Source organism: Talpa europaea (genome assembly GCF_964194135.1).
Source record: "Talpa europaea genome assembly, chromosome: 3".
Classification (NCBI taxonomy): Eukaryota; Metazoa; Chordata; class Mammalia; order Eulipotyphla; family Talpidae; genus Talpa; species Talpa europaea.
In genome coordinates this window covers 116,368,759-116,392,871 of record NC_140069.1, presented here as the reverse complement: position 1 = coordinate 116,392,871, position 24,113 = coordinate 116,368,759, and the positions used below count along the sequence as shown (strand labels likewise).

The window sequence follows — 24,113 nt, the reverse complement described above, 5'->3', positions numbered from 1 at the left end:
CAAAGAGGTGATTGTGAATATAATCCTATGTTATTTCAGAAATGCTGGGGCGGGGAAATACTATACATGACAGGACTGAGAAAGTTTTATTGCCTTGGCGTGTCTTGCAGACCATTCAACTCAGGTGCTACCATGCACTGGCTTTCTCCCCACATGCCCATGAGGTAGAGTGTAGCTTAAAAAGTAAACATTTCAGGGCCTCCCCAGTGGTGCAGCGGTTGAGCGCTGGGTTGCGAAGCTGCCCGCGACGTCTGCGGCGCCGGTTCGCGGCGCCAGTTCGATCCCCGGCTGCTCCCCGGCCACCGGAGGAGGGTCCCACATGGCGCGCAGACCTCTCCTGCCGCCCGCTGCTCCCCTCAGCAGTGTACTTCGGTCCTTCTGCCTGCTCTGCTCCCCGCTCTGACTCTGGTGAATTCTCTCACCCTCCCGCACTTCTGACTGTACCCAGTGCATATATAAACAAAACAAACAAACAAATAAATAAAAAACATGCCTCTATATAAAAAAAATTTAAAAAAAAAAGTAAACATTTCAAATGAAATTATTTGGCTGCCTTTCTCATCAAGGGTAATACAAGCTAAAAGGTATATTTATTTCTCACAGGAAGATCATCTGGGGTTTCTTGCCTACTTAAAAAATCCTGAAATTTCTATCAATGAGTTTTTGCCTGTACAGCTCACTGTGCTGATTTCTTTCATTTTGAATAATTGCTAAAATCTGCATCCACAGCTCTGTTTTCTAAATTACTGCCTATATATCCTAACACATAGTAGCAATCTTGGTTTTTTTAATCTCTAACATCAGAATATTACTGCCTAGTAAGTAAAAATTAATGATTTTTAAATTAACTGTAAATGGAAATTATACAAAAAGGTTTTCTCTCCCTCTTAGAGTATTTTAAGGACAAAGAGGTAACTAGTGCTTGGGTTAGGAGATTTCGGAGTCAGGCAGAAGTGATTTCTCATTGAGTCTCACTTGATACCCCCATTTCTTTATTTGTTACATGGAGATACTTATTTGTATTTCTCAAAGTTATTTTCAGGCTGGAACTAATATAGATAATGGGGTATTGTGTTTAGCACAATCTTAGGATGTGGCCTAGACTCAACAACAGGTGGACATCTTCATGAATAATAATAATAAGCACTACTAATAATAAGTAGTGTTTATACTGACTAGATTTGCAAGGCCAGTAATATGAAATATTGTCCTTCTTTTTCCAAACATTCATCTAAAGAAGAGATCGGGGATCTTACATTTTATTACTCTATTTACTGTCTAAGTACATAATCTTAGTTTAAAAACTGTTAGTTTAAATAATAATTAGTCATTGTTGAGAAAAGCCTCTTATATTTTTCAACCTTGAGCCCAAGTTCATGTTGATCCTCTATTTAAACAGCATTCCATCTTTAAATAACATCTTAGTCTCGGCAAGAAGCAAGTCGGAATTTTTACTCCTTATTTTGCTAGTTCAGCAAAGGATAAGCAAGAAAAAAAAATTCAATGCCTCAAAGATTTCATGGAGTTTTTTGCATTATTGCATTATCTCTTTTGTCTTTAGCAGCTAAGGCACCTAATAGGAGACATTGTTGAAGAAGGTACTGGACCTGCTTCAGAAGAGCAGAGCAAAGTACTATGGTATACAAGCCCTAATGTGGCTGACACTGGGAATACTGGCGTTGACCCATATTAAGTAGGGTGGAAAATGTATCCATATTTTAATCTCCTCTGATGATTACAAATCTTTGAGAAGTTTTCTCTAAAAAAGTAATTGTTCATGCCTTTAAGATATTTAAAATTACTTACTCAATTGGGACTCAATAAAGAATGTGAATTTTACTGACTTGAGGCACAACCCTTAAAACTACATTATGATATTTTCAGTATTTAATGCAAGAACTGAAGACTAGAAAGTAAGGGGGAAAAATTAAAAATATTCAATTGTCCACGTTCCCACCACCAAACAACCACTATGAATATCCTGGTGAATTTCCTTTTTGCATCATTTTGTGGAATTTTTTAAACTTTTTTTTAACATTTACTTGTTAATGTGATTATATTATCTTCATTAATATTTGAAATATAGATATTCTGTCAGGTGGCTATACTGATTAAGCACTTTGTTTTCCCCTACAGTTTGATGTTGAAATTGTTACCAATTACTATTATAAGTAAATGTGCAGGGCCTCCCTGATGGCACAGGCAGTTGGGTGCAGCGCTTTGAAGCTGTCTGCAGCCTCTGCAGTGCGGGCTTGATCCCTGCCAGCCGCGGAGCAACCCACATGGCATGGCAGACCTCTCCTGTCTCGCCTGTTGTTCCCCTCAGCAGTGTATTTTCAGTTAGTCTGCCTGTTCTGTTCCCCGCTCTGTCTCTGGTGAATCCTCTCACCCTCCTGCACATCTGGCCTATACCCCAGTTCTCATATAAGTAAATAAATCTTAAAAAAAAAAACTTAAAAAAAACAAGTAAATGTGCAATAGTCAACATATTTTATGAAATTGTCTTTGATTTTAGGACTATGTCCTTATAATATATTCAAAAATAGTGAGATGAGTCAAAGGATTTATTCTCATGAGCAATATATGAGTACTCATTTTTAAGTTATTGACTCTAGGTATTTACTTTAAAAATACTGTTTCCATGATAGACTGTATTTTAGTTTGTGTTGTTGTTTGTTGTTTTGTTCTTGGAGTGGGGAGAATTGTACCCAAAATGTATTTATTAATTCTTGAGAGGGTGGTTTCCTATTCCTCTTGATTCAGGGTACTTTGGCCTTGCCTCCATCTGAAGGCGCCCCTTTTAGGCTGGTCAAAGGCAGCAGAATCACCAACACATAAAACCACCATTTGCACATGACTACAGATGGCTTGTATTTGTAGCTTCCTGGGCATTTCACATCCATGAAGTAGTAGGTGATGCTCTGCACAGGTGCTTCTTTTCTCTTCTCATCTTGAGGAGATCCTCTACTAGAGCATGTTCCTGTGGGACAATTGTCACCAATAGAAAGGCCAGAGAGATTATTGTGAGTGCATGTACTAAGTGACTGAAATCCACTCTAGTACTTGGCATGATTTAAATAAGTAAAGTGAAACTTTTGGGGCATATGGTGTAAAATGAAGAGCTTAATTCTCCCCTGATACATTGCTTTTTAAATTTTTCTAATTTCCATCTCTTTCTTGCAGTTTTACAGGCGATTCTAAACTTGCCTCAAGTATGCGCTATGTGGAAACACAGTCAATGCAGATAGGTGCATCCTATATGATTCAGTTCAGTTTGGTGATGGGCTGTGGCCAGAAATACACCCCACACATGGACAACCAGGTGAAACTGGAATACTCAACCAACCATGGCCTTACCTGGCACCTTGTCCAAGAGGTAAGTTTATATTCTTCAGAGCTGGTGATAGGAAGCCTCCTCCTTTCTATATATTGGAAGTAAAGCAATTCTAAAAGTTTGTTTGGTCGCAAAGAAACATTGTTATTTGTAATTTAGAATTGATATATAAAGTCAGCAATGATTATAAGGATGCCCCATTCTGCATTACCAGATACTAAAAGGTAATTTAAAATATAAAAAGAAATACTAATAACTTCAAGAATGGGTACTCTAGGATGATATTTTGAATATTGTTTTCTCTGACCCTATTTCTCTATAAATGTCTCTCTTCTTTCTGTGTAGCATATCTTAATGGTATCTTAATGATATCATTTCTAAGTCTCTTTACCTATATGTAGACCTTATTAAGAATATCTTAAGTATATCTTGGCTGAAGGAAAAGAAAAAAAGAAACTCTAGAAATCTGTCTGTAAAACTGAGGCTACCAGAGGGGGAGGGTAGAGAAGTAAGGGGGAAGGAGACAGTAGACTATAGTGGAGAATTGTTGGTGTCTTGGTGGTGGGTTTGGTGTGCATCTGAAAAGGTGGGGGCCTGTATTTCTGAATCAATTTTAAAAGCTTTATAAAACAAGAATATCACTCATCAGGAAAATAAATAAAAGTTAAAAGTTAAAAAAAAACACACAGAAAAAAAAAACAAAGATTCAGTTTGTTGAAATAAAATGTACTTTTTAGATACAAATAAAATGTACTTTTTACTTTGTTTTTTAAATTTTTTATTATTTTAAAATGTATTTTCTTAATTGGTAAACATCTAACATTGTAGTAAGGGATGTTACAATCATAGTAAATAGAATAATTTTATCAAATGCTAATATTATAACAGTTCAAAAAATGAATTCTAATCCATTTCTGTTTTGTTTGTCACGATTGGAAAATATTTCAATCCACTGTTGTATCTCACTTTGTTTTATAGATATTTTAGCTTCACAGAAAAAAAAAACATCCCAGATTACATCCATATTGCAAATAGTTAAGATTATGTCATTAGGCTTCTCTAAGATTTTATTTTTGCCTGACTCTTTTAGGAATGCCTTCCAAGTATGCCGAGTTGTCAGGAATTTACATCAGCAAGTATTTACCACGCCAGCGAGTTCACACAGTGGAGAAGAGTCATAGTGCTCCTTCCCCAGAAAACTTGGTGAGAGATGTCTTTAGATATAGCTGTTATTTAACTTTTACTTTCTCTACTAGTATGACTTAAATGTTAAGAAGAATTAAGCCCTGTGGCAAGATGCATTCATTTAATGTCATCATCAAAAGACACAGATTTTGAGGCAGCGATGAGAGGAGGAGGGGAAAGAGCACGAGGGATGGGGCAGATGGATCTCTGGGGCTTTGGTGGTGGGAGAACTTCGGGGACAACACCTGAGAGGAGAAATCAAGTACTGCCCTAAAAATAACAATGATGTAAGAAAAAAAAGAACTTCATCTAAAAATTAACAAAAATTAAAGAAACAAAACATTTGCCATCAATTAAAAAAAAGATCCAGTTTGTCTTTCAAACTAAGGATATTTGAAAAATAGAGCTAATTACACTTTGTTTTCTGGCCTATCCTAGCTTTTTCTGACCTCTGTTTTTTGTAGGAGAATGCAGTGAGCCAGTCCCTTTAGGCTTGACATACAAAAGGGAATGATACAAAAATCTAAAAGCTCCTATGCCAAGACAGTTTGAGTTGTAAAGTTGCTTCATTGCTGATAAGTCCTACTTTTAATTTCAAAAACTTGGTTTACACTCTTTTTTCTCCGATTATGTTCTTTGGTAACAATGAAAACCATCCCCAGGGAGCAGAAACCTCAGAAACTAGGAATAAAGTCAAACATTTATTAATGTGAAAGAGAAGAGCACAATCCCCGCCCCCCACCACCCCCAGTATTGCATTGTTTCACGTTAGATTAACCATTGTAAGCAGTATGTCAGGAATAGATTTTAGAAGATTAGACAGGGAGACCAGTACAGGGGTTTCAGGCAATAAATGTTGGTGACTTGGAAGATGATTGTAAAAAACCTGACAAGAACCATCAGTTGTGAAATATATTCTGTTAAATAGGGTGTGCTGTAGTAGAAAGGGAAGACAAAAATAATTTCTAAATTCTGGGCCTGGGAAACATGTTGGATGGTAGTAGCTCTGATTGAGATGGGAAAGACTGAAGGCGTGGATTGGGACAGGAAATTAAGTGTTCTGTTTTTGTGATGTGAAGCTTGAGATACTTATCTATCCAAGCAGAAATATCAAGAAGCCAATTGCACTTATGAATCTGAAGCTCAGAAAAGAGATTTGGGCTGAAGAGTTAAATACTATGAGTAATACGAATATTTGTGAGCATGAGCTCACCCAAGAAAGAGCCTTGGACTGTAAATGAGAAATCTTGAGTTCATAGTGATTAATTAATTACATGATTTTAACCATTAACAACTTCTTTAAGCCCTATTTCTTCTAAGTATAATAAAGAGGCTTAATTAGATGATTAAAGGTCCCTCGCAGTCTGAAATGCTAAGATTCTGTTATTTGTGTAGTAAGAAAAACATCAAACAATACGAATTTTATTTTTCTGTGGTATCTCCTGTCCAAGAATCCTTATGTAAAGATAAAATTACTAAACAAACTTTTCTCAGATTATTTTATGTAATCCGTACGCTCTGTAAAAAATCAAATGATCAGGGCCTCCCCTGGTGGCGCAGCAGTTGAGTGCTGGATTGCGAAGCTGCCCGCAGCCTCTGCAGCGCTGGTTCTATCCCCGGCCGCCCGCGAGGGTCCCACATGGTGCACAGACCTCTCCTGCCGTGCCCGCTGCTCCCCTCGGTGGTGTACCTCAGTCCTTCTGCCTGTTCTGTTCCCCACTCTGGCTCTGGTGAATTCTCTCACCCTCCCGCGCTTCTGACTGTACCCAGTGCTTGTATAAATAAAATAAATAAATCTTTAAAAAAAAAAAAAAACATGAATGTTCATCAATTTAAAAAAAAAATCAAATGATCAGATAATCTAGAATTATTCGTGTACTTCATTTAGTTGAAAATTGTATTGTTGCATTATATAAGAATACCTTTTTGATTATTTTTAACAATTTATCATTATGTTTGAAATTTGATTTTCACAGATTTTTTTTTTTTGTGTGTGTGTGTGTGGGACCCTCGCCGGCAGCCAGGGAATGAACCGGCGCTGCAGAGGCTGTGGGCAGCCTTGCAGCCCAGTGCTCAACCGCTGCGCCACCAGGGGAGGCCCCACAGATATTTTTTATATCCAACTGTGAGCAATTTCCTGGATACACTGTTAATGCTTCATATAAGTACCTACTTTCTCTAACATCCTACCTTTTCATATCTACTGCTGTGAATATAATCAAGAGTTTTATTTAATTTCAGTGATATTCCAAGCATATATAGCAAGATTAGAAAAAATAACCCAAGACATCAAACAGTTAAAAAACTGGTTATTCTGGGTGGTAAGCTAACAATGTTTTGTTTTGTTTTGTTTTAACCATTAAGTGCATTATTCTCACTATTTAAAAAATATTGGTATTTAATTGTTGGCATGTGTAGTACAATTTCAATTTATGATAGTAAGATAATAATTCTAGTTCATTTTAGAGATGTCTTTTTATCCCCAGACATGTTTTTAAACTATTATTCTTAATCCATATAGTTTCAATATCCAAAAAATATTTTCCTTATCAGAAAAATTTTGTAGATTATTTAAAACTAACATTATATGTTGCTTATTTGCTTAAAAGATAGTACCACTGAGTTGAATGTATAATCAGAAAAGATCTCATCAGTGTTACTTAGACACTTTAAATACATTGATCCTAAACCCTTCAGTTCCAACAGTACCTGACACACAGTTGAGGTGCTATATAGAAGTTGGGGAATTAAAGAGAATTTTAATGCAATGTACCTCAATAAATTAAAGAGATGTTTTATTACAATGTACTTCATTTACAAACAGAAAAAAAAAGTCTGCTAGATTATTCCCCCAACCATTTGTCTTTAAGTGCATGTACATAAATAATTTAATTCTGTTTTTCAAAATTTCCTTCAAAGCCCAAGGTAAAAAAAAAAGCAAAAATATTTTTTTAATCAACCCAATAGGGTATTTATTTTAATGTTTCTGCTAAACATTATTGCTATTTTTTTCTAAAGCGTATTCAACTGGTTATCATGGTTTTGAGATCTGCATGCTTAAAAGCTCTGCTGTAAGCTTATGGTACATTTAATCACCTTGGTATTCTTGGTAACTTTATATTATTCATATAAAACTTCTGCAAAGACATGTTTTTCTCAAGTATTAAGGGAATACAGTTTAGTTTAAAGCAGTATTCTTTTTGGAAAATATTTGTTCTGCTGTTTTGAGTTAAGCATATGTAACTGTAAATTGAACATATGCAAGCAAACGTGGTTTCTACACTATAAAAGATCTGTTAACTTTGGAAGATATGCTAGATAGGACAACTTAGAACGGAAATATCGAATATACATACACCTGCTCAGAGAAATTATATTGTATATGAACTGAACATTTGTTACCCAATGAAAATTAATTTTGCTTTTATGAGAGACATTTACATAAGAACAGGGCCTAATGAGACACAAACAGCTGTCAGTTGCTGACTTTATAAACAAATCAACACCTAATGACTGAATGAGTTTCAGAATTATTGGGCAAATATAATTATACTAACTTTGAAGGTGGAAAATACAATTTAGTCAGCCTCCATTTACCTTGATTCCTCAGGTTGCCAAACTATCAAGAGATGACTCAATGCTATTTTATTTCAGTCTAGAAGTTCATATGTGGGGTAGAGGGGAGTCAAATAAAGAGGACTGTCAAATTTTGTCACTTTGCAGAATCCATAGAGTTTGGACTTTAAATGCAGGTCAACTTCATTTCATGATCCACATGGCAGCAGTCCCACTTTCAGATTCAATCTAGAGCACATAAGACTGCTCCTAAGAATGGTTATGTAGCTTAAGAAGAGAAGGAGAAAGAGAGAGGAAGAGAATTGGCAAATTAGATATCTGTATTAAGGGCATATCTAGCAGTGATGGAGCTGCAAATCAGCGAGATCACACTTTTTGTTCCCACATGTGACCAGCAGGAGATTGCTCACAGGACTAGTTGTGTTTTTTTTTTCTCACTAAAAATGAAGCCAGTATTCAACCTCTTTTTGCTTACTCCTCTGTTAATTAACATCAGCACATTAAACCGTGGATTGCAATTTTAAATGGAATAATCCATTTTAAACTTTTTATCTTAAGTAAATATCCTTTTCAAGAAATTGTAAGGTGCATCTAAGGTTTCCTTTACTTAGAAAAAGAATTTAGAATGTGACTACATGTCACTGTTTGAAAGGAAAATCTAGGGCAGGTTTCTGAAGTTCTCAAACCTCATTTTAATGCTTGAAATACCCAAACCTCGAAATTATGGATGCCATGGGTTTTTGCTTGGGCATGTGACTATAAAGAAAATAAACTATCACTTCAGTCAACAAACCACCAGAGCAGTCATTAAATTTGAGAGCTGGAAGGGATCTTAGAAATTAGTTTGCCAGATCCCTTTATTTAAGAAGCAAGAACAAAAAACCCTGAAGGCTTAAAATTCTCACTAAAGGTCACACAGCTGATAAATTGCAGAGCCGGGGTACTGGGGGTCAGATCCCCTGACTCCTAATACTTCTTCACCCCATTACCTACAGAAATCAGAAATGGACTGGCTGGCCTTTTCTGAACTGTCCATCTACTACTCATTGACTCATTATTAGTAGACTTTTTTTTGATTCCTACTTTGTTCTGTTCCTGTGCAAACTATTGAGGAAAAAAAAAGATATCCCTCATCCCCAGAAGAGCTCTCTCTCTCTCTGTATATCTGAGTTCCTGGACTCAATTCAGATTATAATCCATCTTAAAAGAAGATAGTCAACTTTTTTTTCTGACACTGGTGCATGAGTCTTACTTCTTTTCTGTGAGACTGTATGCTCAAAGACAATGTACTACTTTATAGTAAGTTTCTCTGAAGTCCATTTCTTAATGGGACTATGAAAATTGTGATGGCTGTTAGAATTACAAATAGTAACTATTACTATGGATGAGTGCATCTGTCCCATTGTATGTCTCATGATGGGCACTGAAATGCAGCAAACTTAGGTCTCCTGGATACACCTTAGTGAATCCTGGGATTATCTTACTGGGATGAAAGTGCAACCTTTTAGCCACAGATTATTTGCAAAATAAACAGTGAAGGCTTATCAGGATTTTAATGGTCTGTTATGTATCTAGGGAGTATTTAATATGTGGGTAATTGATGCAGGGACTTTAATGTGTTAAGACCAAATGGATCTGTAGATAGTGTGCTTGGGAAAGGTTTAATCAATAAAGCTAAACATGCATGTTGGTTCTGCAAATTCGTTTTGTTTTGTTTTGTACTGTGAGTAAAAAGAACTAGTAAAGGATCCCTAAAAATTCCTAAAGGTGAAAAATATGATGTGATTCTAAAAGAATGTGTTGTACTAAACATTCTTTCATGAAAAAAAATGAATGAAAACTTTCTTGGCATTGCTCTCAAGGATCTTCTTTAGTTTTTTTTAGATGACACAAGGTCCCACCTGTTTTTCTAGATGGAACTTTAACTTTCTGTCTCCATTTAACATCAGCTTATCCATGAAACCCAGGCAAATTAATGTTTCAGAAATAATAAGTGGAATGTGTATCCAGATGTTCTTACTTGTTCTTTTATTGTAGCACATCCCCTCAACCCTAAAACAGCACCCCAATAAAACTTTTGTTTTATATTGAGAACTAAACTGCAAGTCTAAAACAAAAAAGGTTGGTATGTTTTTATGTATTTCTAGTAATAACTCTGCAACAAAATTAATTTAATTTTCTTTAAAACATCTCAAATTAAATTAAGATTGAGATATATATATACATAATAGGCAGATTTCATTTTAGCTTCCCTTCATTATAGAAATGTTGAATTGCATAATAATTGAGTGGAAAGTAAAGAGAAATGACTGGCAGCCAAATACAAGCTCTAAACCATTATCTGAAGATTTTGAATGCTGACATTTTTTGTCTGTGCCACCACCTGCCAGTTGAAATCTTGTTTTTATTACTGTACTTTGTTTCTAGGTCCAGTGCCACCCGCTTCCGTTGGAGTCAGAGCTATTACACAGTGCAAGATGAGTGGGCTCTCGACAGCATTTACATTGGCCAGCAGTGCCCAAACATGTGCAGCGGGCATGGCTCCTGCGACCACGGCCTGTGCAGGTGCGTGTGTCAGGCAGCGAGACTGACTCTAGGGATTTGTATTTATAAGGATATCACAGCCATTGTCATCAGGGTTTTATGAAGAGACTGATAAATAATGAAATAGCCAAAAGAAAATGATCCTCCTCGCTGTTCTTATTTTAGTCATATAAAATATTGTTACAATTAAAGAAGTATAAAACTTCAAAACCTAACCTCAAGATGAAGCCTCCTGGATTTAAATTCCACAGTTTATTAATTAACCCTAAAGTCATCTCTGGTAGTTAAAAGAACCTTGCTATTGTTTCCCTTTCCTCCCCCTGACAGTTTTAAAGTATGAGTCAAACAGCTGCTACATGCTCTCCTACATGACTTCCCAGAAGCTCAAGGTTGTATACACCGTGAGATGGTGATTATCGCTAATGAGGATGAGATGGGGCACATTGGAATACTTAAAAACTAAAAGACATATGGTTTAATGAGAAAGGGATCTATAAAATGTGGCCAGAGTTACATGTAGGTTTAGGTTAAGCAGACAAATACTAATATGTGACTTTTTAAGGCTACATCTCTCTTTCACCTGCCCACTCACACACATACCCAATCTGTCTTCAGTGCTACTTGGTACTGTGATTCTACCATTACAGCATTATTTATTTTAAGAAAGGATTCTGTCCTTTTTTGTGGTGTGAAAAACTGAAAGTTGTTACAGCCACAGCCACAGCCACAGAGAAAAATCAATGTGAATGCTAAGACCTAAGCAAACGTGAGACACAGAAAATGCTGCAGGTCACGTGATCACACATTTACCGGGGTTGTCTATGACTTTTTCACTTGGCCTTCCTTTCTCATAGGTGTGACCCAGGATACCAAGGCACTGAATGCCACCCAGAAGCTGTTCTTCCTTCCACAATTATGTCAGATTTTGAGAACCAGAATGGTTGGGAGTCTGACTGGCAAGAAGTTATTGGGGGAGAAATTGTAAAACCAGAACAAGGGTGTGGGGTCATCTCTTCTGGATCATCTCTGTACTTCAGCAAGGTATGACAAGAATAAGTGAGCAAGGCAATGCCTCATTCAGTAACTGATTTGTAGAGCAGCCTTAAATCAGAAGGTACAAATATGAGATGCTTTTGCTTTTCCCCAAATTCCTGCTTTTGATTAGGCCTTGTCAAATTCCTTTTTCCTTAACTACATTTGGAAATTTATAGTTGGATGATTTTTTTTGGTTAGACAGGTATACATCCATTTTATATGCCAGTTTAAAATTCCTATCTCTTTTTGTGCCTGATTTAAATATTTGGTTTTCTTTCCTTCAGTGTCTTAAGGCCCTTTAAGTGGGGAAGGGTCTTGGTCCCTTCTCACCCGGTCCTTGAAGGGTATGTGAGTGTGCAATGCTGTGGGTCAGGGCATGAGTAGTAGTGGAGGTGGTGGAAGCTAGAGATTAAAATCAGCAACTCTAGGGGCCTCCCCAGTGGCGCAGTGGGTTGAGCACAGTGCTCTGAGGTTGTCTGCAGCCTCCGCAGTGCCGGTTCAATTCCCGGCAAGCCAGGGAGATTCCCACGGGGTGCAGCAGACCTCTCCTGTCTCTACGGCTGCTCCCCTCAGCAGTGTATTTCACTCCTTCTGCCTGTTCTGCTCCCTGCTCTGTTTCTGGTGGATTCTCTCACCCTCCCATGCCTCTGGCCTGTACGCCAGTGCGTGTATAAATAAATAAATCTTAAAAAAAACAAAACAAAACAAAACAACTCTAAAGCCAAATTGCCTGTTTCAGTCTGATTCTACTACTTCCTTGTTGTATGACTTTAAGAAAATTACTTAACCTGTCAGTGATTTGGCTTCCTCATATATAAAATGGAAAAAAATGAGAGTATCTACCTCATCCAGATTATTATGCAGCTAAATGAGTTTGTACTTGTAAATCATGTTGAACAATGGCTAACACATGGAAAATGTTTAGATTTACCAATGCATTAATCTCAGGTATGTGATAGGAGGAGAGAAGAAAGGCAGTGTGGGTGGGATATGTAGAAATGTTCTTAGGAAACTGAGCATATCTCTGAGGTCCTATTTTGACTTGATGTGGTGCTGCTCATGTGGAACTGTTTTAGTTAACTTGAGCTACTATACAAAAATGCCATAAGTGGGGTGACTTAAACAGCAAACATTTCTTCCTCAAAAGTTTGGAGATGGGAAGTCCAAGATCAAGACACTGCCGGATTTGGTGTCTGGTGAGGACCTGCCTCTTAGTTTGCAGCTGGCAGCAGAAGCTCTCTTGTCCTTTCTTCTATCCTCATATAGTGGAGGGAGCAGAAAGAGAAGAAGCAGACTCCCTCAGTCTCTTCTGAGGCAATAATCCCATCCTGAGGACTCCACCTCAAGACTTGCCAAAGCTCCCACCTCCTAAGTACCATCCCACTGGGGGGTTGGGCATTCAGCATGTGATTTTTAGGGACACACAGATACAGTCCATAACAGGGATTCTACATAGATATTTTTCTTGCAATGTTCAACTTCTCCAGTGGCGGCACCAGGTTGGGCAAAGAGGTTGGTGACACTAATGGGGACTGAGGTACCAGTCATAATCTCTCTAAGATTGATTCTCTCTGAATATCCCCTAAATTATGCTGCTTGGTTAGGGCTAGGGGAAGGGACCTGCCTTCTTCCCTACAATCTAGGCAAGTGTTCTTTTTTTCCTCTCTCCAATTCATTTCCTTATTATGCTTCAAAAGGACTAAAGGGGGGAAGTAGCTCCAGTTTTCAAAATTGAGCATCATGTCTAACCCAACTCTCTCTAATCCCTCTCCCAGTAGGTATTATAGACATCAATTCTAAGACAACTGAAATTGTCCCAATCTATGCCACATCACAAGCACACATTTGTGGGTGATATGTCATAGGGCTGATATGTTGCAGTATCTGTTTGGGCAGAAATCCAAGGCAAGTTAATTTATGCAAATGCAAAAATAGGTACAGGTTTCATTTTGATGCAGGTGCAGAACAAAGAATCAGCAAGTAAACAAGATAGAGACTGATAGAAAATGAGGGATGGATGCCATTTAACAATATTTTCTACTTATTGACATTTGACAGTCCCCTGGTCATTACTGTAAGAGATAATCATGAATACATGACCAGTATACATTGCATATATGTAGATAGATAGATACACTATAAAATGAGAAGATTGTGCCTCCCATAAGCATTAATTTAAAAGAAGATTGTGAATCCTTACCCAGTGTGGGGCCAAACCTCTCACCCCACAAATATGTATGCACAGGTATTTTAAACATATAGAGGTTACATAACAATGTTTTTTCTTCTTAAATCAAGATGTTCTGTAGCGTCCAGCTACCTGGGTTTGTTTGTACCTAGGCTGCAAAACTCAGTAAATTCATATTGCAAGGTTATAATATCTCCTGATATCTCAAATGAAAAGTAGGATGTTGAGAGGGTTAAATGAGTTAATACAGGTAAAAGAGCATGTTGGACACATAAAAATAGCTCAGTAAATGTTAGCTATCAAAATTACATTTTAGGAGAATAAATTTTAAATCAATACCTTTAAATATCCCATTTATATTCCTTGCCACTAACTTAAAATTAGCATTTCAAAAAAAAATCATTTCTTCCCCTCCCAATCCAGTTTCCTCCCTAGATTTTTTTGTCAGCATACCTAAGGATAATGTTTTTATTTTTTTCTCTTCTGTCAGCCAGATCTTTTTTGAATTCTAAGTGAGAGAAACTAGCTTAAGGGGAAAAAAAAGAAGGAAATTTAGCCTATGTAGACAAAACACAAAGAGTGCTCAGATGGAACTGGCCTCAGAGATATCTGGACCAAGAAACTCAAATGCCCACAGAACTCTCTCCTTGAAAATAGACTATTTTCAGATCAGTTGTTTCATTACTAGAGTAGAACTGTGGCCACAGCTTTCTAAGCAGCTCAGTAGGGAATTCTGAGGAAGGTTTCTGAGTGGCCAGTCTCAGCGTCCTGGGGAAGTGGTGTTCTATGATTGGCATAGCCAGAGGCATGTGCATAATCCTTTGGCAGAGAAATGGTATCTAAAACTCAGCAGCCCCCACCAGCCAGTAAGACTGAAATACAGAAGCAAAACCCCTTACCTTTAGCACATTGCTATGGATTAATTTATCTGAAATCGTGTTTCAGTCCTGTTACTGTACTATCACAGCTGTTCAGGATGGTCAATACCACTGCCCTTCCCACGTAACTTATTTTTAGTCCCAAACACAAGCCCTCTGCTCTAACCAGGAAGCTCTTATCATCCCAGGTTTGTTTCCTTGTCTTCATGGCCTCCAATAGTCTCTGCATCCATGTAAAACTGTCAGCATCCTGTTCATAACCTGCTGCTTCCATGGGGATTTCTGGGACTATGACAAACTACTGTGCTCTCTCCTCTCTTTGAATCACTCTCTCATTTATGTGCTATACTTGTATTAATCATTTTTTCCCCTCACATCAACCAATAAAATGCAGAGTCCTGCTTAACTAAACAATTCTAGATAAGGTGTTTTACTCAGAAATGCATGTTATGTGTGCTAGGCATTTCATGCAAATAAATACCATAGAGACTGAATAGATTGCTGAATTGATAAATGATCTATGACAAAGTAGAACTCAACAAGACAAGAACTTACTCTCACTTGTCACTACTATCACTGTCACATTCATTAACTCCTTTTGTGTTTGTTTTCATAACACATAGTGTTGTGCCTGGTATAATTGGCAGCCAATAATTATTTGTTGAAAAACAGAGAGAGAAAGAGAGAGAGAGACTTAGAAAACAAAAGTTTATAAGGAAATGATTATTTTCAAATAAATATAGGAAAATTATTTTTCTAGTGTCATTTTCATTAAAGAGTTTAATGGGAGGCAAAAATTAAAACTTACATTAAATGTTTTAGAGGTTTATTTATAGAGATTTTAGATTGCAAAGGCATTACCTGCTAAGTTTGTTTTATTTTAGCTAAACACTTCAAACATTGAACCTGTTTCCTACACTCCAGGAATGAGGAGAGACCCTTACTATCCTGCTCTAACATACATTCATTACATATGTATATATGGCTACATGTACACACATAAATACATTGTTCATAGGGTAATAGAAAAACTTCAAAGCATGAGTTTCATCAATCCTAAACTCTGACAAAAACTTTGCCATGATCCATTTCCCTTTTTGTTTTTTCCTTCCTTTAAAACTATGGTCAGCTCTTCAGGTCACTGAACAAAAGAAAATGATTTGTGCTATTCTGTAGAAAAAAACCATCTTCAGTGCCAAACTAAGTATTTGTGTGATATTTTCCACCATTTGCAAAAATCCCACAAAACAGTCTTTCATAACCTCTATAGACTAACACCATAATCTCCTGGAAAAACAAGACTACTCTGTGAATTGCACAATAGACCAGTCATTCCAACCAGCTAATTGTGATAATTGGATTTTTATAATTCTCTTTACCTTAGATCTTTATTTTTCTGGCTTATTTCTACATGCTAAGTTTTTCATAGGTGTTTGCTGCATTGGAATTAACCATCTAGGTTCTGTACTTTTTCTTCTCAAAATCATTCTTCCTATAATGATCCTGAGGCATGAAAATTCTAGGTGAGATTATAATCTATGAGGTGTTTCTTGTAATATTTCAAAAAAAAGAAAAATTAAAATGAATATATAACACATCAAAAATGCACATTACTTTTAAGATTTCCTCAAATACAAGCTAAAAAATTGAGTGCTCCAAGGAATGAGAGATCCTGTCTTAGGATTTCTTTAGGTTTTTGTTTCACTAGCGCCTCATTTATTTTGGAATCTCTTAATTGGCTTTAGATATATGAGTAACAGTATACTCGCTTTTAATTAGCCCCAAGTATTCCCCCCTGTGACTTCTAATAACTGAAACCCTGTCTTAATTAACTTAGTGGATTAGAGTAAGATTTAAATGATAGTGTAAGGGGTATTACTATGTATCCTATCTCAGTGTTTCCTCCTGACTTTTAATTGAACTCCTGGGGACCTCCCTCTCCAAAACTGGTTCAGAGCAGCCCATGGTTTAGTTTTGGCAGAATCTATTTGGGAAGAAGACTCACTTGAACAAAACTTTTTTCAATCCCATCAATGTGAAACCACTTACACACAAGAATGACAAACCTTGCCAATTTGCTTCTAACACTTTACAACAAGAAAGTCCCCTACTGGGAACACACTTAACAAAGGAAGCAAATTGCTGGATTTAAGGAAATTTTTAACACATTTAAGTTAAATTGATCACATAACGTTTTCTAGATAATCCCTTCCAACCTCTATGTCAAAGATAGAGGGAGAGAACAAGGAAGAGAGAGAAAGAGAAAGAGGGAGAGAGAGAGAAAGAGAGACATAGAGGAAAAGAAAGACAGAAAGAGAAATAGAGACAGACAGACTCCAGGATTCTGAAAGTGTTGAGTACCTTTTCATTTTGCCAAGAAGTTTCTATGTTGCCTATTTCACTTTAATTCCCGTTGAGCAGGAGGGTTAGGGGATATCACTGGAGAGGATGTTCAACCAGTGCAGCATACAGGGTGATAGACAAGTTACATACAACATGTTATTTCATCGAATTGTCACAAAACTCTATAAGGAAGATGATATTACCCATATCATATCTTTGAAGAAAATTAAAGTTCAAAAACATAACACACTAGGGAACGGTATGAATAATGGACTGAGATTCAAACCCAGCTCCAGCTGATTTCAAATTATATGGTCTTTCTTCCCCATTACCCTGCCTGAAGGAGATTTACAGAGCAAATGTTGAAAGTGTTTTCATTAAAATTAATTTTGCTTGATTTTTTAAGACTTTTGAATACTCTGGTATAATTTGCAGTTCCCGAGGCTCTCATAAGCAAGTCTGGGCATCAGTGATATTGAGACTAATTGAATGTATCCAGGCACAGTCACTATAAGTAGAACAGAAACTATTAAATGGCATTACTTGCTCCTCTCAAATGGGAATGAAACCACCTCCACATAGTGCTAAGATGTTTGTACGAATTTGAAACTGTAACAACAAACTGCCAAAGAGCTCTAGATGATTGATTATGTTATTTTTCTGTCTATGGAAGGCTGGAAAAAGACAGTTGGTGAGCTGGGATCTGGATACTTCTTGGGTGGATTTTGTCCAGTTCTACATTCAGATAGGCGGAGAGAGTGCTGCATGTAACAAACCTGACAGCAGAGAGGAGGGTGTCCTCCTTCAGTACAGCAACAACGGGGGTATCCAGTGGCACCTCCTGGCAGAGATGTACTTCTCAGACTTCAGCAAACCCAGGTAAACACCCCCTGATGGCCTTCCAGTAGTTCCCCAGAATGGTAAAGATTACATTGTTGTTGAGCTGGTCCCTAAATGTTGTTATTAACTGTTGCAATATAGACAAAATCATAAATAACTGACAAATAATAGCCCAACATATAAAGATTTCATTTTATTTATATGTCTGGGTAAGAAAGCATTTGTATTCATGTTTGAATTTTTAAAGAATTTAAGAAAGATCGTGACTAGAAGAAAAGCAAGACTATTGACCAGTTTTTCTAAAGAAGCTCTCTGTGATAGTGGGATGTTCCAAAGCTCACTTTTCCCATTTGCAAGTTTTTGAACATACACGCAAAAATGTTTATCTGTTAGATTTAACAGCAAGATGAATTGGGTGTAAACTTTCCATAAAACTGCACCCAAGGCTATTCTAGATAGTGTATAAATGGATCTGTAAAGTTCAGACTTTATAAAATTTTGTTGACCCAACCCTATCTTTATTTTGATAGATAGGAAATATATAAAATATAAACAATAAAATGTCTTAGATAATGGAAATTAACAAACTTGGGTAAGTGACTTGTGTCTAAAATATATGTACCAGACGATGTAATTGTCTCTATTTAATTTATTGCTATTGTAATTGTGTAGTATCTTGAAATTCTCTATTTATAATTTATATTTTATACATCATTAAAATATGCTGAAGGATATCACTTTGGAGTATTCCTTTTTACACTCTCATATTGGCACCTTAACATAAAGACAACTTGTTTACATTGACCACCAATCATTATTAAATTTTAACATACTAATGTCCTTGTTTTGCATTTTACAATTGACTGAATATTAATGAAGTAATATTTTTGAAGACTATTGAAATCCAAGTCTTACTAATTAAATATATTTTAGCCATAATGCTTTAAATGTACCTATTATGTACATTGAAGGTTTGTGTTTAAAAGTGACATGACTTTCCCTAATACACAAAAAGACATACAGACAAACCAATTAAAAATATTTCTTCTAGGGCCTCCCCGGTTGCGCAGCGGTTGAGCGCTGGGTTGCGAAACTGCGCGCGGCCTCTGCGGCGCCGGTTCAATCCCCGGCTGCTCCCCGGCCACCAGAGGAGGGTCCCACATGGCGCGCAGACCTCTCCTGCAGCCTGCTGCTCCCCTCAGCAGTGTACTTCGGTCCTTCTGCCTGCTCTGCTCCCCACTCTGGCTCTGGTGAATTCTCTCACCCTCCCGCACTTCTGACTGTACCCAGTGCATGTATAAACAAAACAAACAAACCAGCAAACAAATAAAGCATGCCTCTATTAAAAAATAAATAAATAAATAAACAAACAAACAAACAAATAAATAAATAAATAAATAAATAAATAAATAAATAAATAAAACATTTCTTCTAAGGCATACAGGGGAAAGGCAGAAACCAAAAATGAGGCAACTGAGTAAAACAAGAGACACATGATCCATGGAGAAAGTCAGGAATGTTGTGTGGGAGACAGCTTAGTGAGATCCTCCAGAGGCAATATAGTAGAGTGAGAGTGGGTAATGGTGCTAAACTGGTTTAAACAATTTAAAATAATTCAAATTACTTTTCTCAAGTACATAATCAGCTTAGAAACTATTGAGAGTTCAGCAAAACACTAGACAACTATATACATAAGCAAAAATTTGTTTTTTTCAAGTTCCAGAAATATTACATTTGTATCAGAGTTCTGTGACACTAAAATGGTTAAGAAATTCTGAGTTGGGAGATAACAGAGAAAGATGTCATTTGTGATGACAAATATATAAATAAATGTAGGGAATAACTTTAACAAATAATGCTGAGAATATCTGTGAAGAAAACTACAAAGCCTCAAAACTTCCTTTGGAGATATAAAAGAAAACAAATAAATGGAAAATAACATAGCATCCCTGGATGGGAAAACTGAACTGTGATATGAAGATATCTCAAGTTTAATATGATTCCAATCAAAATTTTAGTGACATTTTTTAACTTTATGTTTAGAAATATAAGCTGGCAAAAATAGCTTAAGTTTTTGGGGGAAATAGAGGAATTAAAACATAACATATACCCTAAATAATTAAAAGGTATATTGCCAGTGTTTGGATAGACTAACAAAAGATGAAATCAAATAGAGGACTCAGAAATTGACTCAAATGTATATAAAATCTAAGTCAAATGTATGTAAAACTTATATATAAAAAAAGGCACATCAGCTATCAATAAAGTGCAAATGATAATTCAATCAAGTGGTGTTAGAAAAAATGGATAGACTCTTGGGGGAAAATATCTATTTTATCACTGTATATCATCAAAACTGTTAAAGACTAATTAAAGATTTAAACATTTAGTTTTCTATCTGATCTTGGAAAAAGAGGTAAATGTAAATCCAATGAAAGAATTAACAACAAAAACGCTACTCATATAAACATATGCTACATACAAACACAAGAATACATACACATGTGAAACATGTCAAAGAAAGCAAAAAGAAATGAAAAGAAAAACAGATAACTATAATATAATGTTAACTTTTAAAACATAAGATGCCAATTTATAAATATATTTAATCCTTATAAAAGATGTACATGATCTTTTGCATCAAAATGTTAACAGAGGCCAAGCCCAGGCAGTGAGCTATGGGTGATTTATGCTTCCCTTTAAGTGCCTTTTTATATTTTTCCATAATAAGTAAGAATTGCTTTGAAAAAAATTTAAATGCTCTTTTAAATAGTAATATACAAAGATGTTTCCTTGGTAATTCCATTGTCATGTTAGTCAAAAGATAATTGGTGAATCAAATTTAGTTGAAATAATTCTCTCCAAAAGATACAATTCCAAAAGAAATAAACATGACCGGGAATAATCTTTCTTACAAATTACAACCTCTTGTCCGATCTATCCAAACTTAGAAACTTTTCAAAAATATCAAGAGATCAAGCAAAACTAAACTTACTCTTGTTTGCTACCCTTATTATTTTAACAGCTGCTAAGAAAAGCACAGCTTTTCTTCTCCCAACCATAAATCATTTGCTCTTATGCAGATTTGTCTACCTGGAGCTTCCAGCTGCTGCCAAGACCCCCTGCACCAGATTCCGCTGGTGGCAGCCAGTGTTCTCAGGGGAGGACTATGACCAGTGGGCAGTCGATGACATCATCATTCTATCTGAGAAGCAAAAGCAGATCATCCCAGTTGTCAACCCAACTTTACCCCAGGTATTTCTCATATATCCAAACTCCAAAAAGAGCAATGTAAAAGAGGAATGGGATAAAGAACTCCTTCCCCAAGGATGTAGTGCTTTGACACCTGAACATGTGTAATGAGTTTTCTCTTTTTGCACTTAATTTTTTCAACTCTCTATTGTTACAAGTTCACAGATTATTTAGATGCAAAAAAAAGAAAAAGAAAAAAAGAAGAAAGACTATGAAGTCTGACAAAGTCAGACTTGGTTATTAGTGTGTTTACAAAATTATTGGATACACAATTGCAAAACAGTTGTTGAATCACCAGGAGAAAAATAATAGTTGTAAAAAAAAGAAAATCAGTTAATTTAGAGACTCCACTGTGTTTTCCTAGAAATACAAATAGTATGTCATGGGTTGAACATCCCTTTTTGTTTTCAAAGTTATCAAAGTGCCTTTCTGTGTTGTTTATAATTTTTCTATTAGAACTTTTATGAAAAGCCAGCTTTTGATTACCCTATGAATCAAATGAGTGTGTGGTTGATGTTGGCTAATGAAGGAATGGTTAAAAATGAGACTTTCTGCTCTGCCACGCCCTCAGCCATGGTATTTGGAAAATCAGATGGGGATCGATTTGCAGTAACTCGAGATTTGACTCTGAAGCCTGGATATGTGCTACAGTTCAAGGTAATTATGCATAAACATTTTCCCAGAGAAGGTTAAGGAGCAAAATATCTTTTAAGTTTATAAGTAAAATTCACAGAGAACACACATTTTTCATATTCTATAAAGAAGCCACTCACTTTAAACAAAGTTTCAACAATCTGAGTTTGTCAGTGTTTAATAAACCCCAGCAGTTGGAGCTATGTTCTGTGGCTCTTGGAGCTCTACCAGAATTTAAAAGAAAATTGACTCAGGATTTCAATCTGGTAGTGACTTAATGAATCTCATGTTTCTCAATGGTAATGGGTAGGTAAGTTATTTTCAGCTTACCAGTACTTTTTGGAGTTATGGGTTATTTTTTGGTTTTGCTACAGGGTTTTCAAAAAATTTCTCTTTCTTTGGTTCAATTAAAGTTTTTCTTTATTGTTCCCTTAAAATCTTGCGTTTCAGTACTATGATAACATGTTAACATGTATAGCAAGTATTTACTTTGACGGGCTCTTGTTTCAGAACCCTAATCAAAATTTCATTGTGTTTATAATAAAATCCCATTGGTGAATTCTGAAGTCAAAAGTAATGCAGTTTTAATGAGCCAGAACAACTACATGGTCCTTATATAACGGCAAGATGCAGATGCTAAATAATTTACAAATGGAATTATTAAAGATATCAGATGTTTATAGGCGCCTCTTCAAATATAATTTCCACAGGTCTGTAAACAAGGAAATGAGTTATAAATAAAACGAGTGGTGAAGTGTTATCCTTCTCTGTTTAGATTTTGATGCCAAACTGAAATGGTATATTAACAGTATATAAATCTACATTAACTTGTAGGTACTGACTAAAATTGTAGCAAAATAAGAACAATAGCAAATATATTGCCAGAATACTATATTGTTTCTCATATGACACTTTTTCTACTTAATTAGTTATAAGACCATGATAGTGCAGGTGTTAGTCTGGTAAATGTATTCTGAAGTTTAAAAAAAAAATCTAAATAAAAAAGAGTATTAATGGTTCACCAACCTATATATCTAAAGAGGTGTGAACCTGTTCCCCTAAATCATATACAGTGTTATAAGCCAATACTACCTCAATAAAAAAAGAGATAATTATTTCAATAACCAGAAAGAATGAATAACACCAAGAAAAATCTCAATTCTCCACTTCACACCAATTATTGATTTTCTGTTGATTTCTTGAGAATAGATATATAACATGGGTCACTCAGGGATTGATAATTAACGTATATTTGGAATCTATAACAAGATCTTTAGTGTCATTTGTACAAGAATATACATTTTTGTGACTGTGCCATATTTCAAACTTTAGGTGCTAAGAATATAGATAAGAAAAATATGCCCCTAGTCCTCAAGAAACCCAGAAACTCACAAGTAAGCCAGAAAAGTCACAGTATTGCTACAGTAGAAATAGACTCTGGAAAATAGTGGGAGTAGCGGTCATAGTGCCTGGCATGTGACAGGTCCTCCAGAAATATCTGTAAGTTAAATATATGGATGGAAGGATAGGTGGAGGGATGAGTTGAAATTCTTTAACCAGCTGAAAAATGAAAGGGGAGGAATTCAAGTTAGAGAAAACAGAATGTGCAAATGTGTGAAAATACAGGAGTTTGCTATATGTGCCATAGAGGTGAGAGATAAAATTGATCCTAATTGATCCCCTTCTGGTAGCCTCAGTTCTACAGTCAGATTTCAAGGGTTTGTTTTGGTTTGTTTTGTCTATACCTTGTTTTGTTCTTTTATATTCACATATATGTGAAATCATCCAGTATTTGTGTCCTTCAGATTTATTTCACTTTGCATAATCCCCTCCCGTTCCATTGTTTTTGCAAATGTCAGATTTCATCTTTATTTTTTTTTAACTTGAGTTGTATTCCCTTGTGTATTTATATCACATCTTCATTATCCACTTTGGTGACTGTTGGGAGTACATTAGCAAAGAAAAGGGAAGAGATCGAAAGACCAGGGGGGCACTATTGCAATGATCTAAGTAAGAGATGATGGGAACTCCACTATGTAATAATAGTGAAGGAAGGAGAGAAAGTACTCCAATTGTTGCATATATTTTGAGTAAAGTAATGATGCTAAAACAGTCATCTAAATAAGAAATGAGGAGGTTAAATTAAGACATAGCATAGAAAATAAAGGTAAGTAGATGGATCTGCGAGATACTACAGAAGTATAGATGACTTACTTATTGGGTGATATGATGAATTTCTAGAATGATTCCTGCATTTCTGGCTACAGTCACTGAAATTAGAAAAGCAGAAAGGGGAGGATTTGTT

The 24,113-nt window shown here is 36.0% G+C and overlaps 1 protein-coding gene across 1 annotated transcript in view; it reads left to right on the top strand.

Moving 5' to 3' along the window:
- Window positions 1-24,113, top strand: part of RELN (reelin) — a gene marked incomplete at both ends in the record, with an annotated part of 436,674 nt that overhangs the window by 312,721 nt on the left and 99,840 nt on the right. The window contains 7 exons of the mRNA XM_084229490.1: window positions 3,184-3,376; window positions 4,425-4,537; window positions 10,523-10,660; window positions 11,494-11,680; window positions 17,757-17,962; window positions 21,007-21,178; window positions 21,632-21,832. Coding sequence (XP_084085616.1) covers window positions 3,184-3,376; window positions 4,425-4,537; window positions 10,523-10,660; window positions 11,494-11,680; window positions 17,757-17,962; window positions 21,007-21,178; window positions 21,632-21,832 — 1,210 coding nt within the window. The remainder of the gene's footprint in view (window positions 1-3,183; window positions 3,377-4,424; window positions 4,538-10,522; window positions 10,661-11,493; window positions 11,681-17,756; window positions 17,963-21,006; window positions 21,179-21,631; window positions 21,833-24,113) is intronic.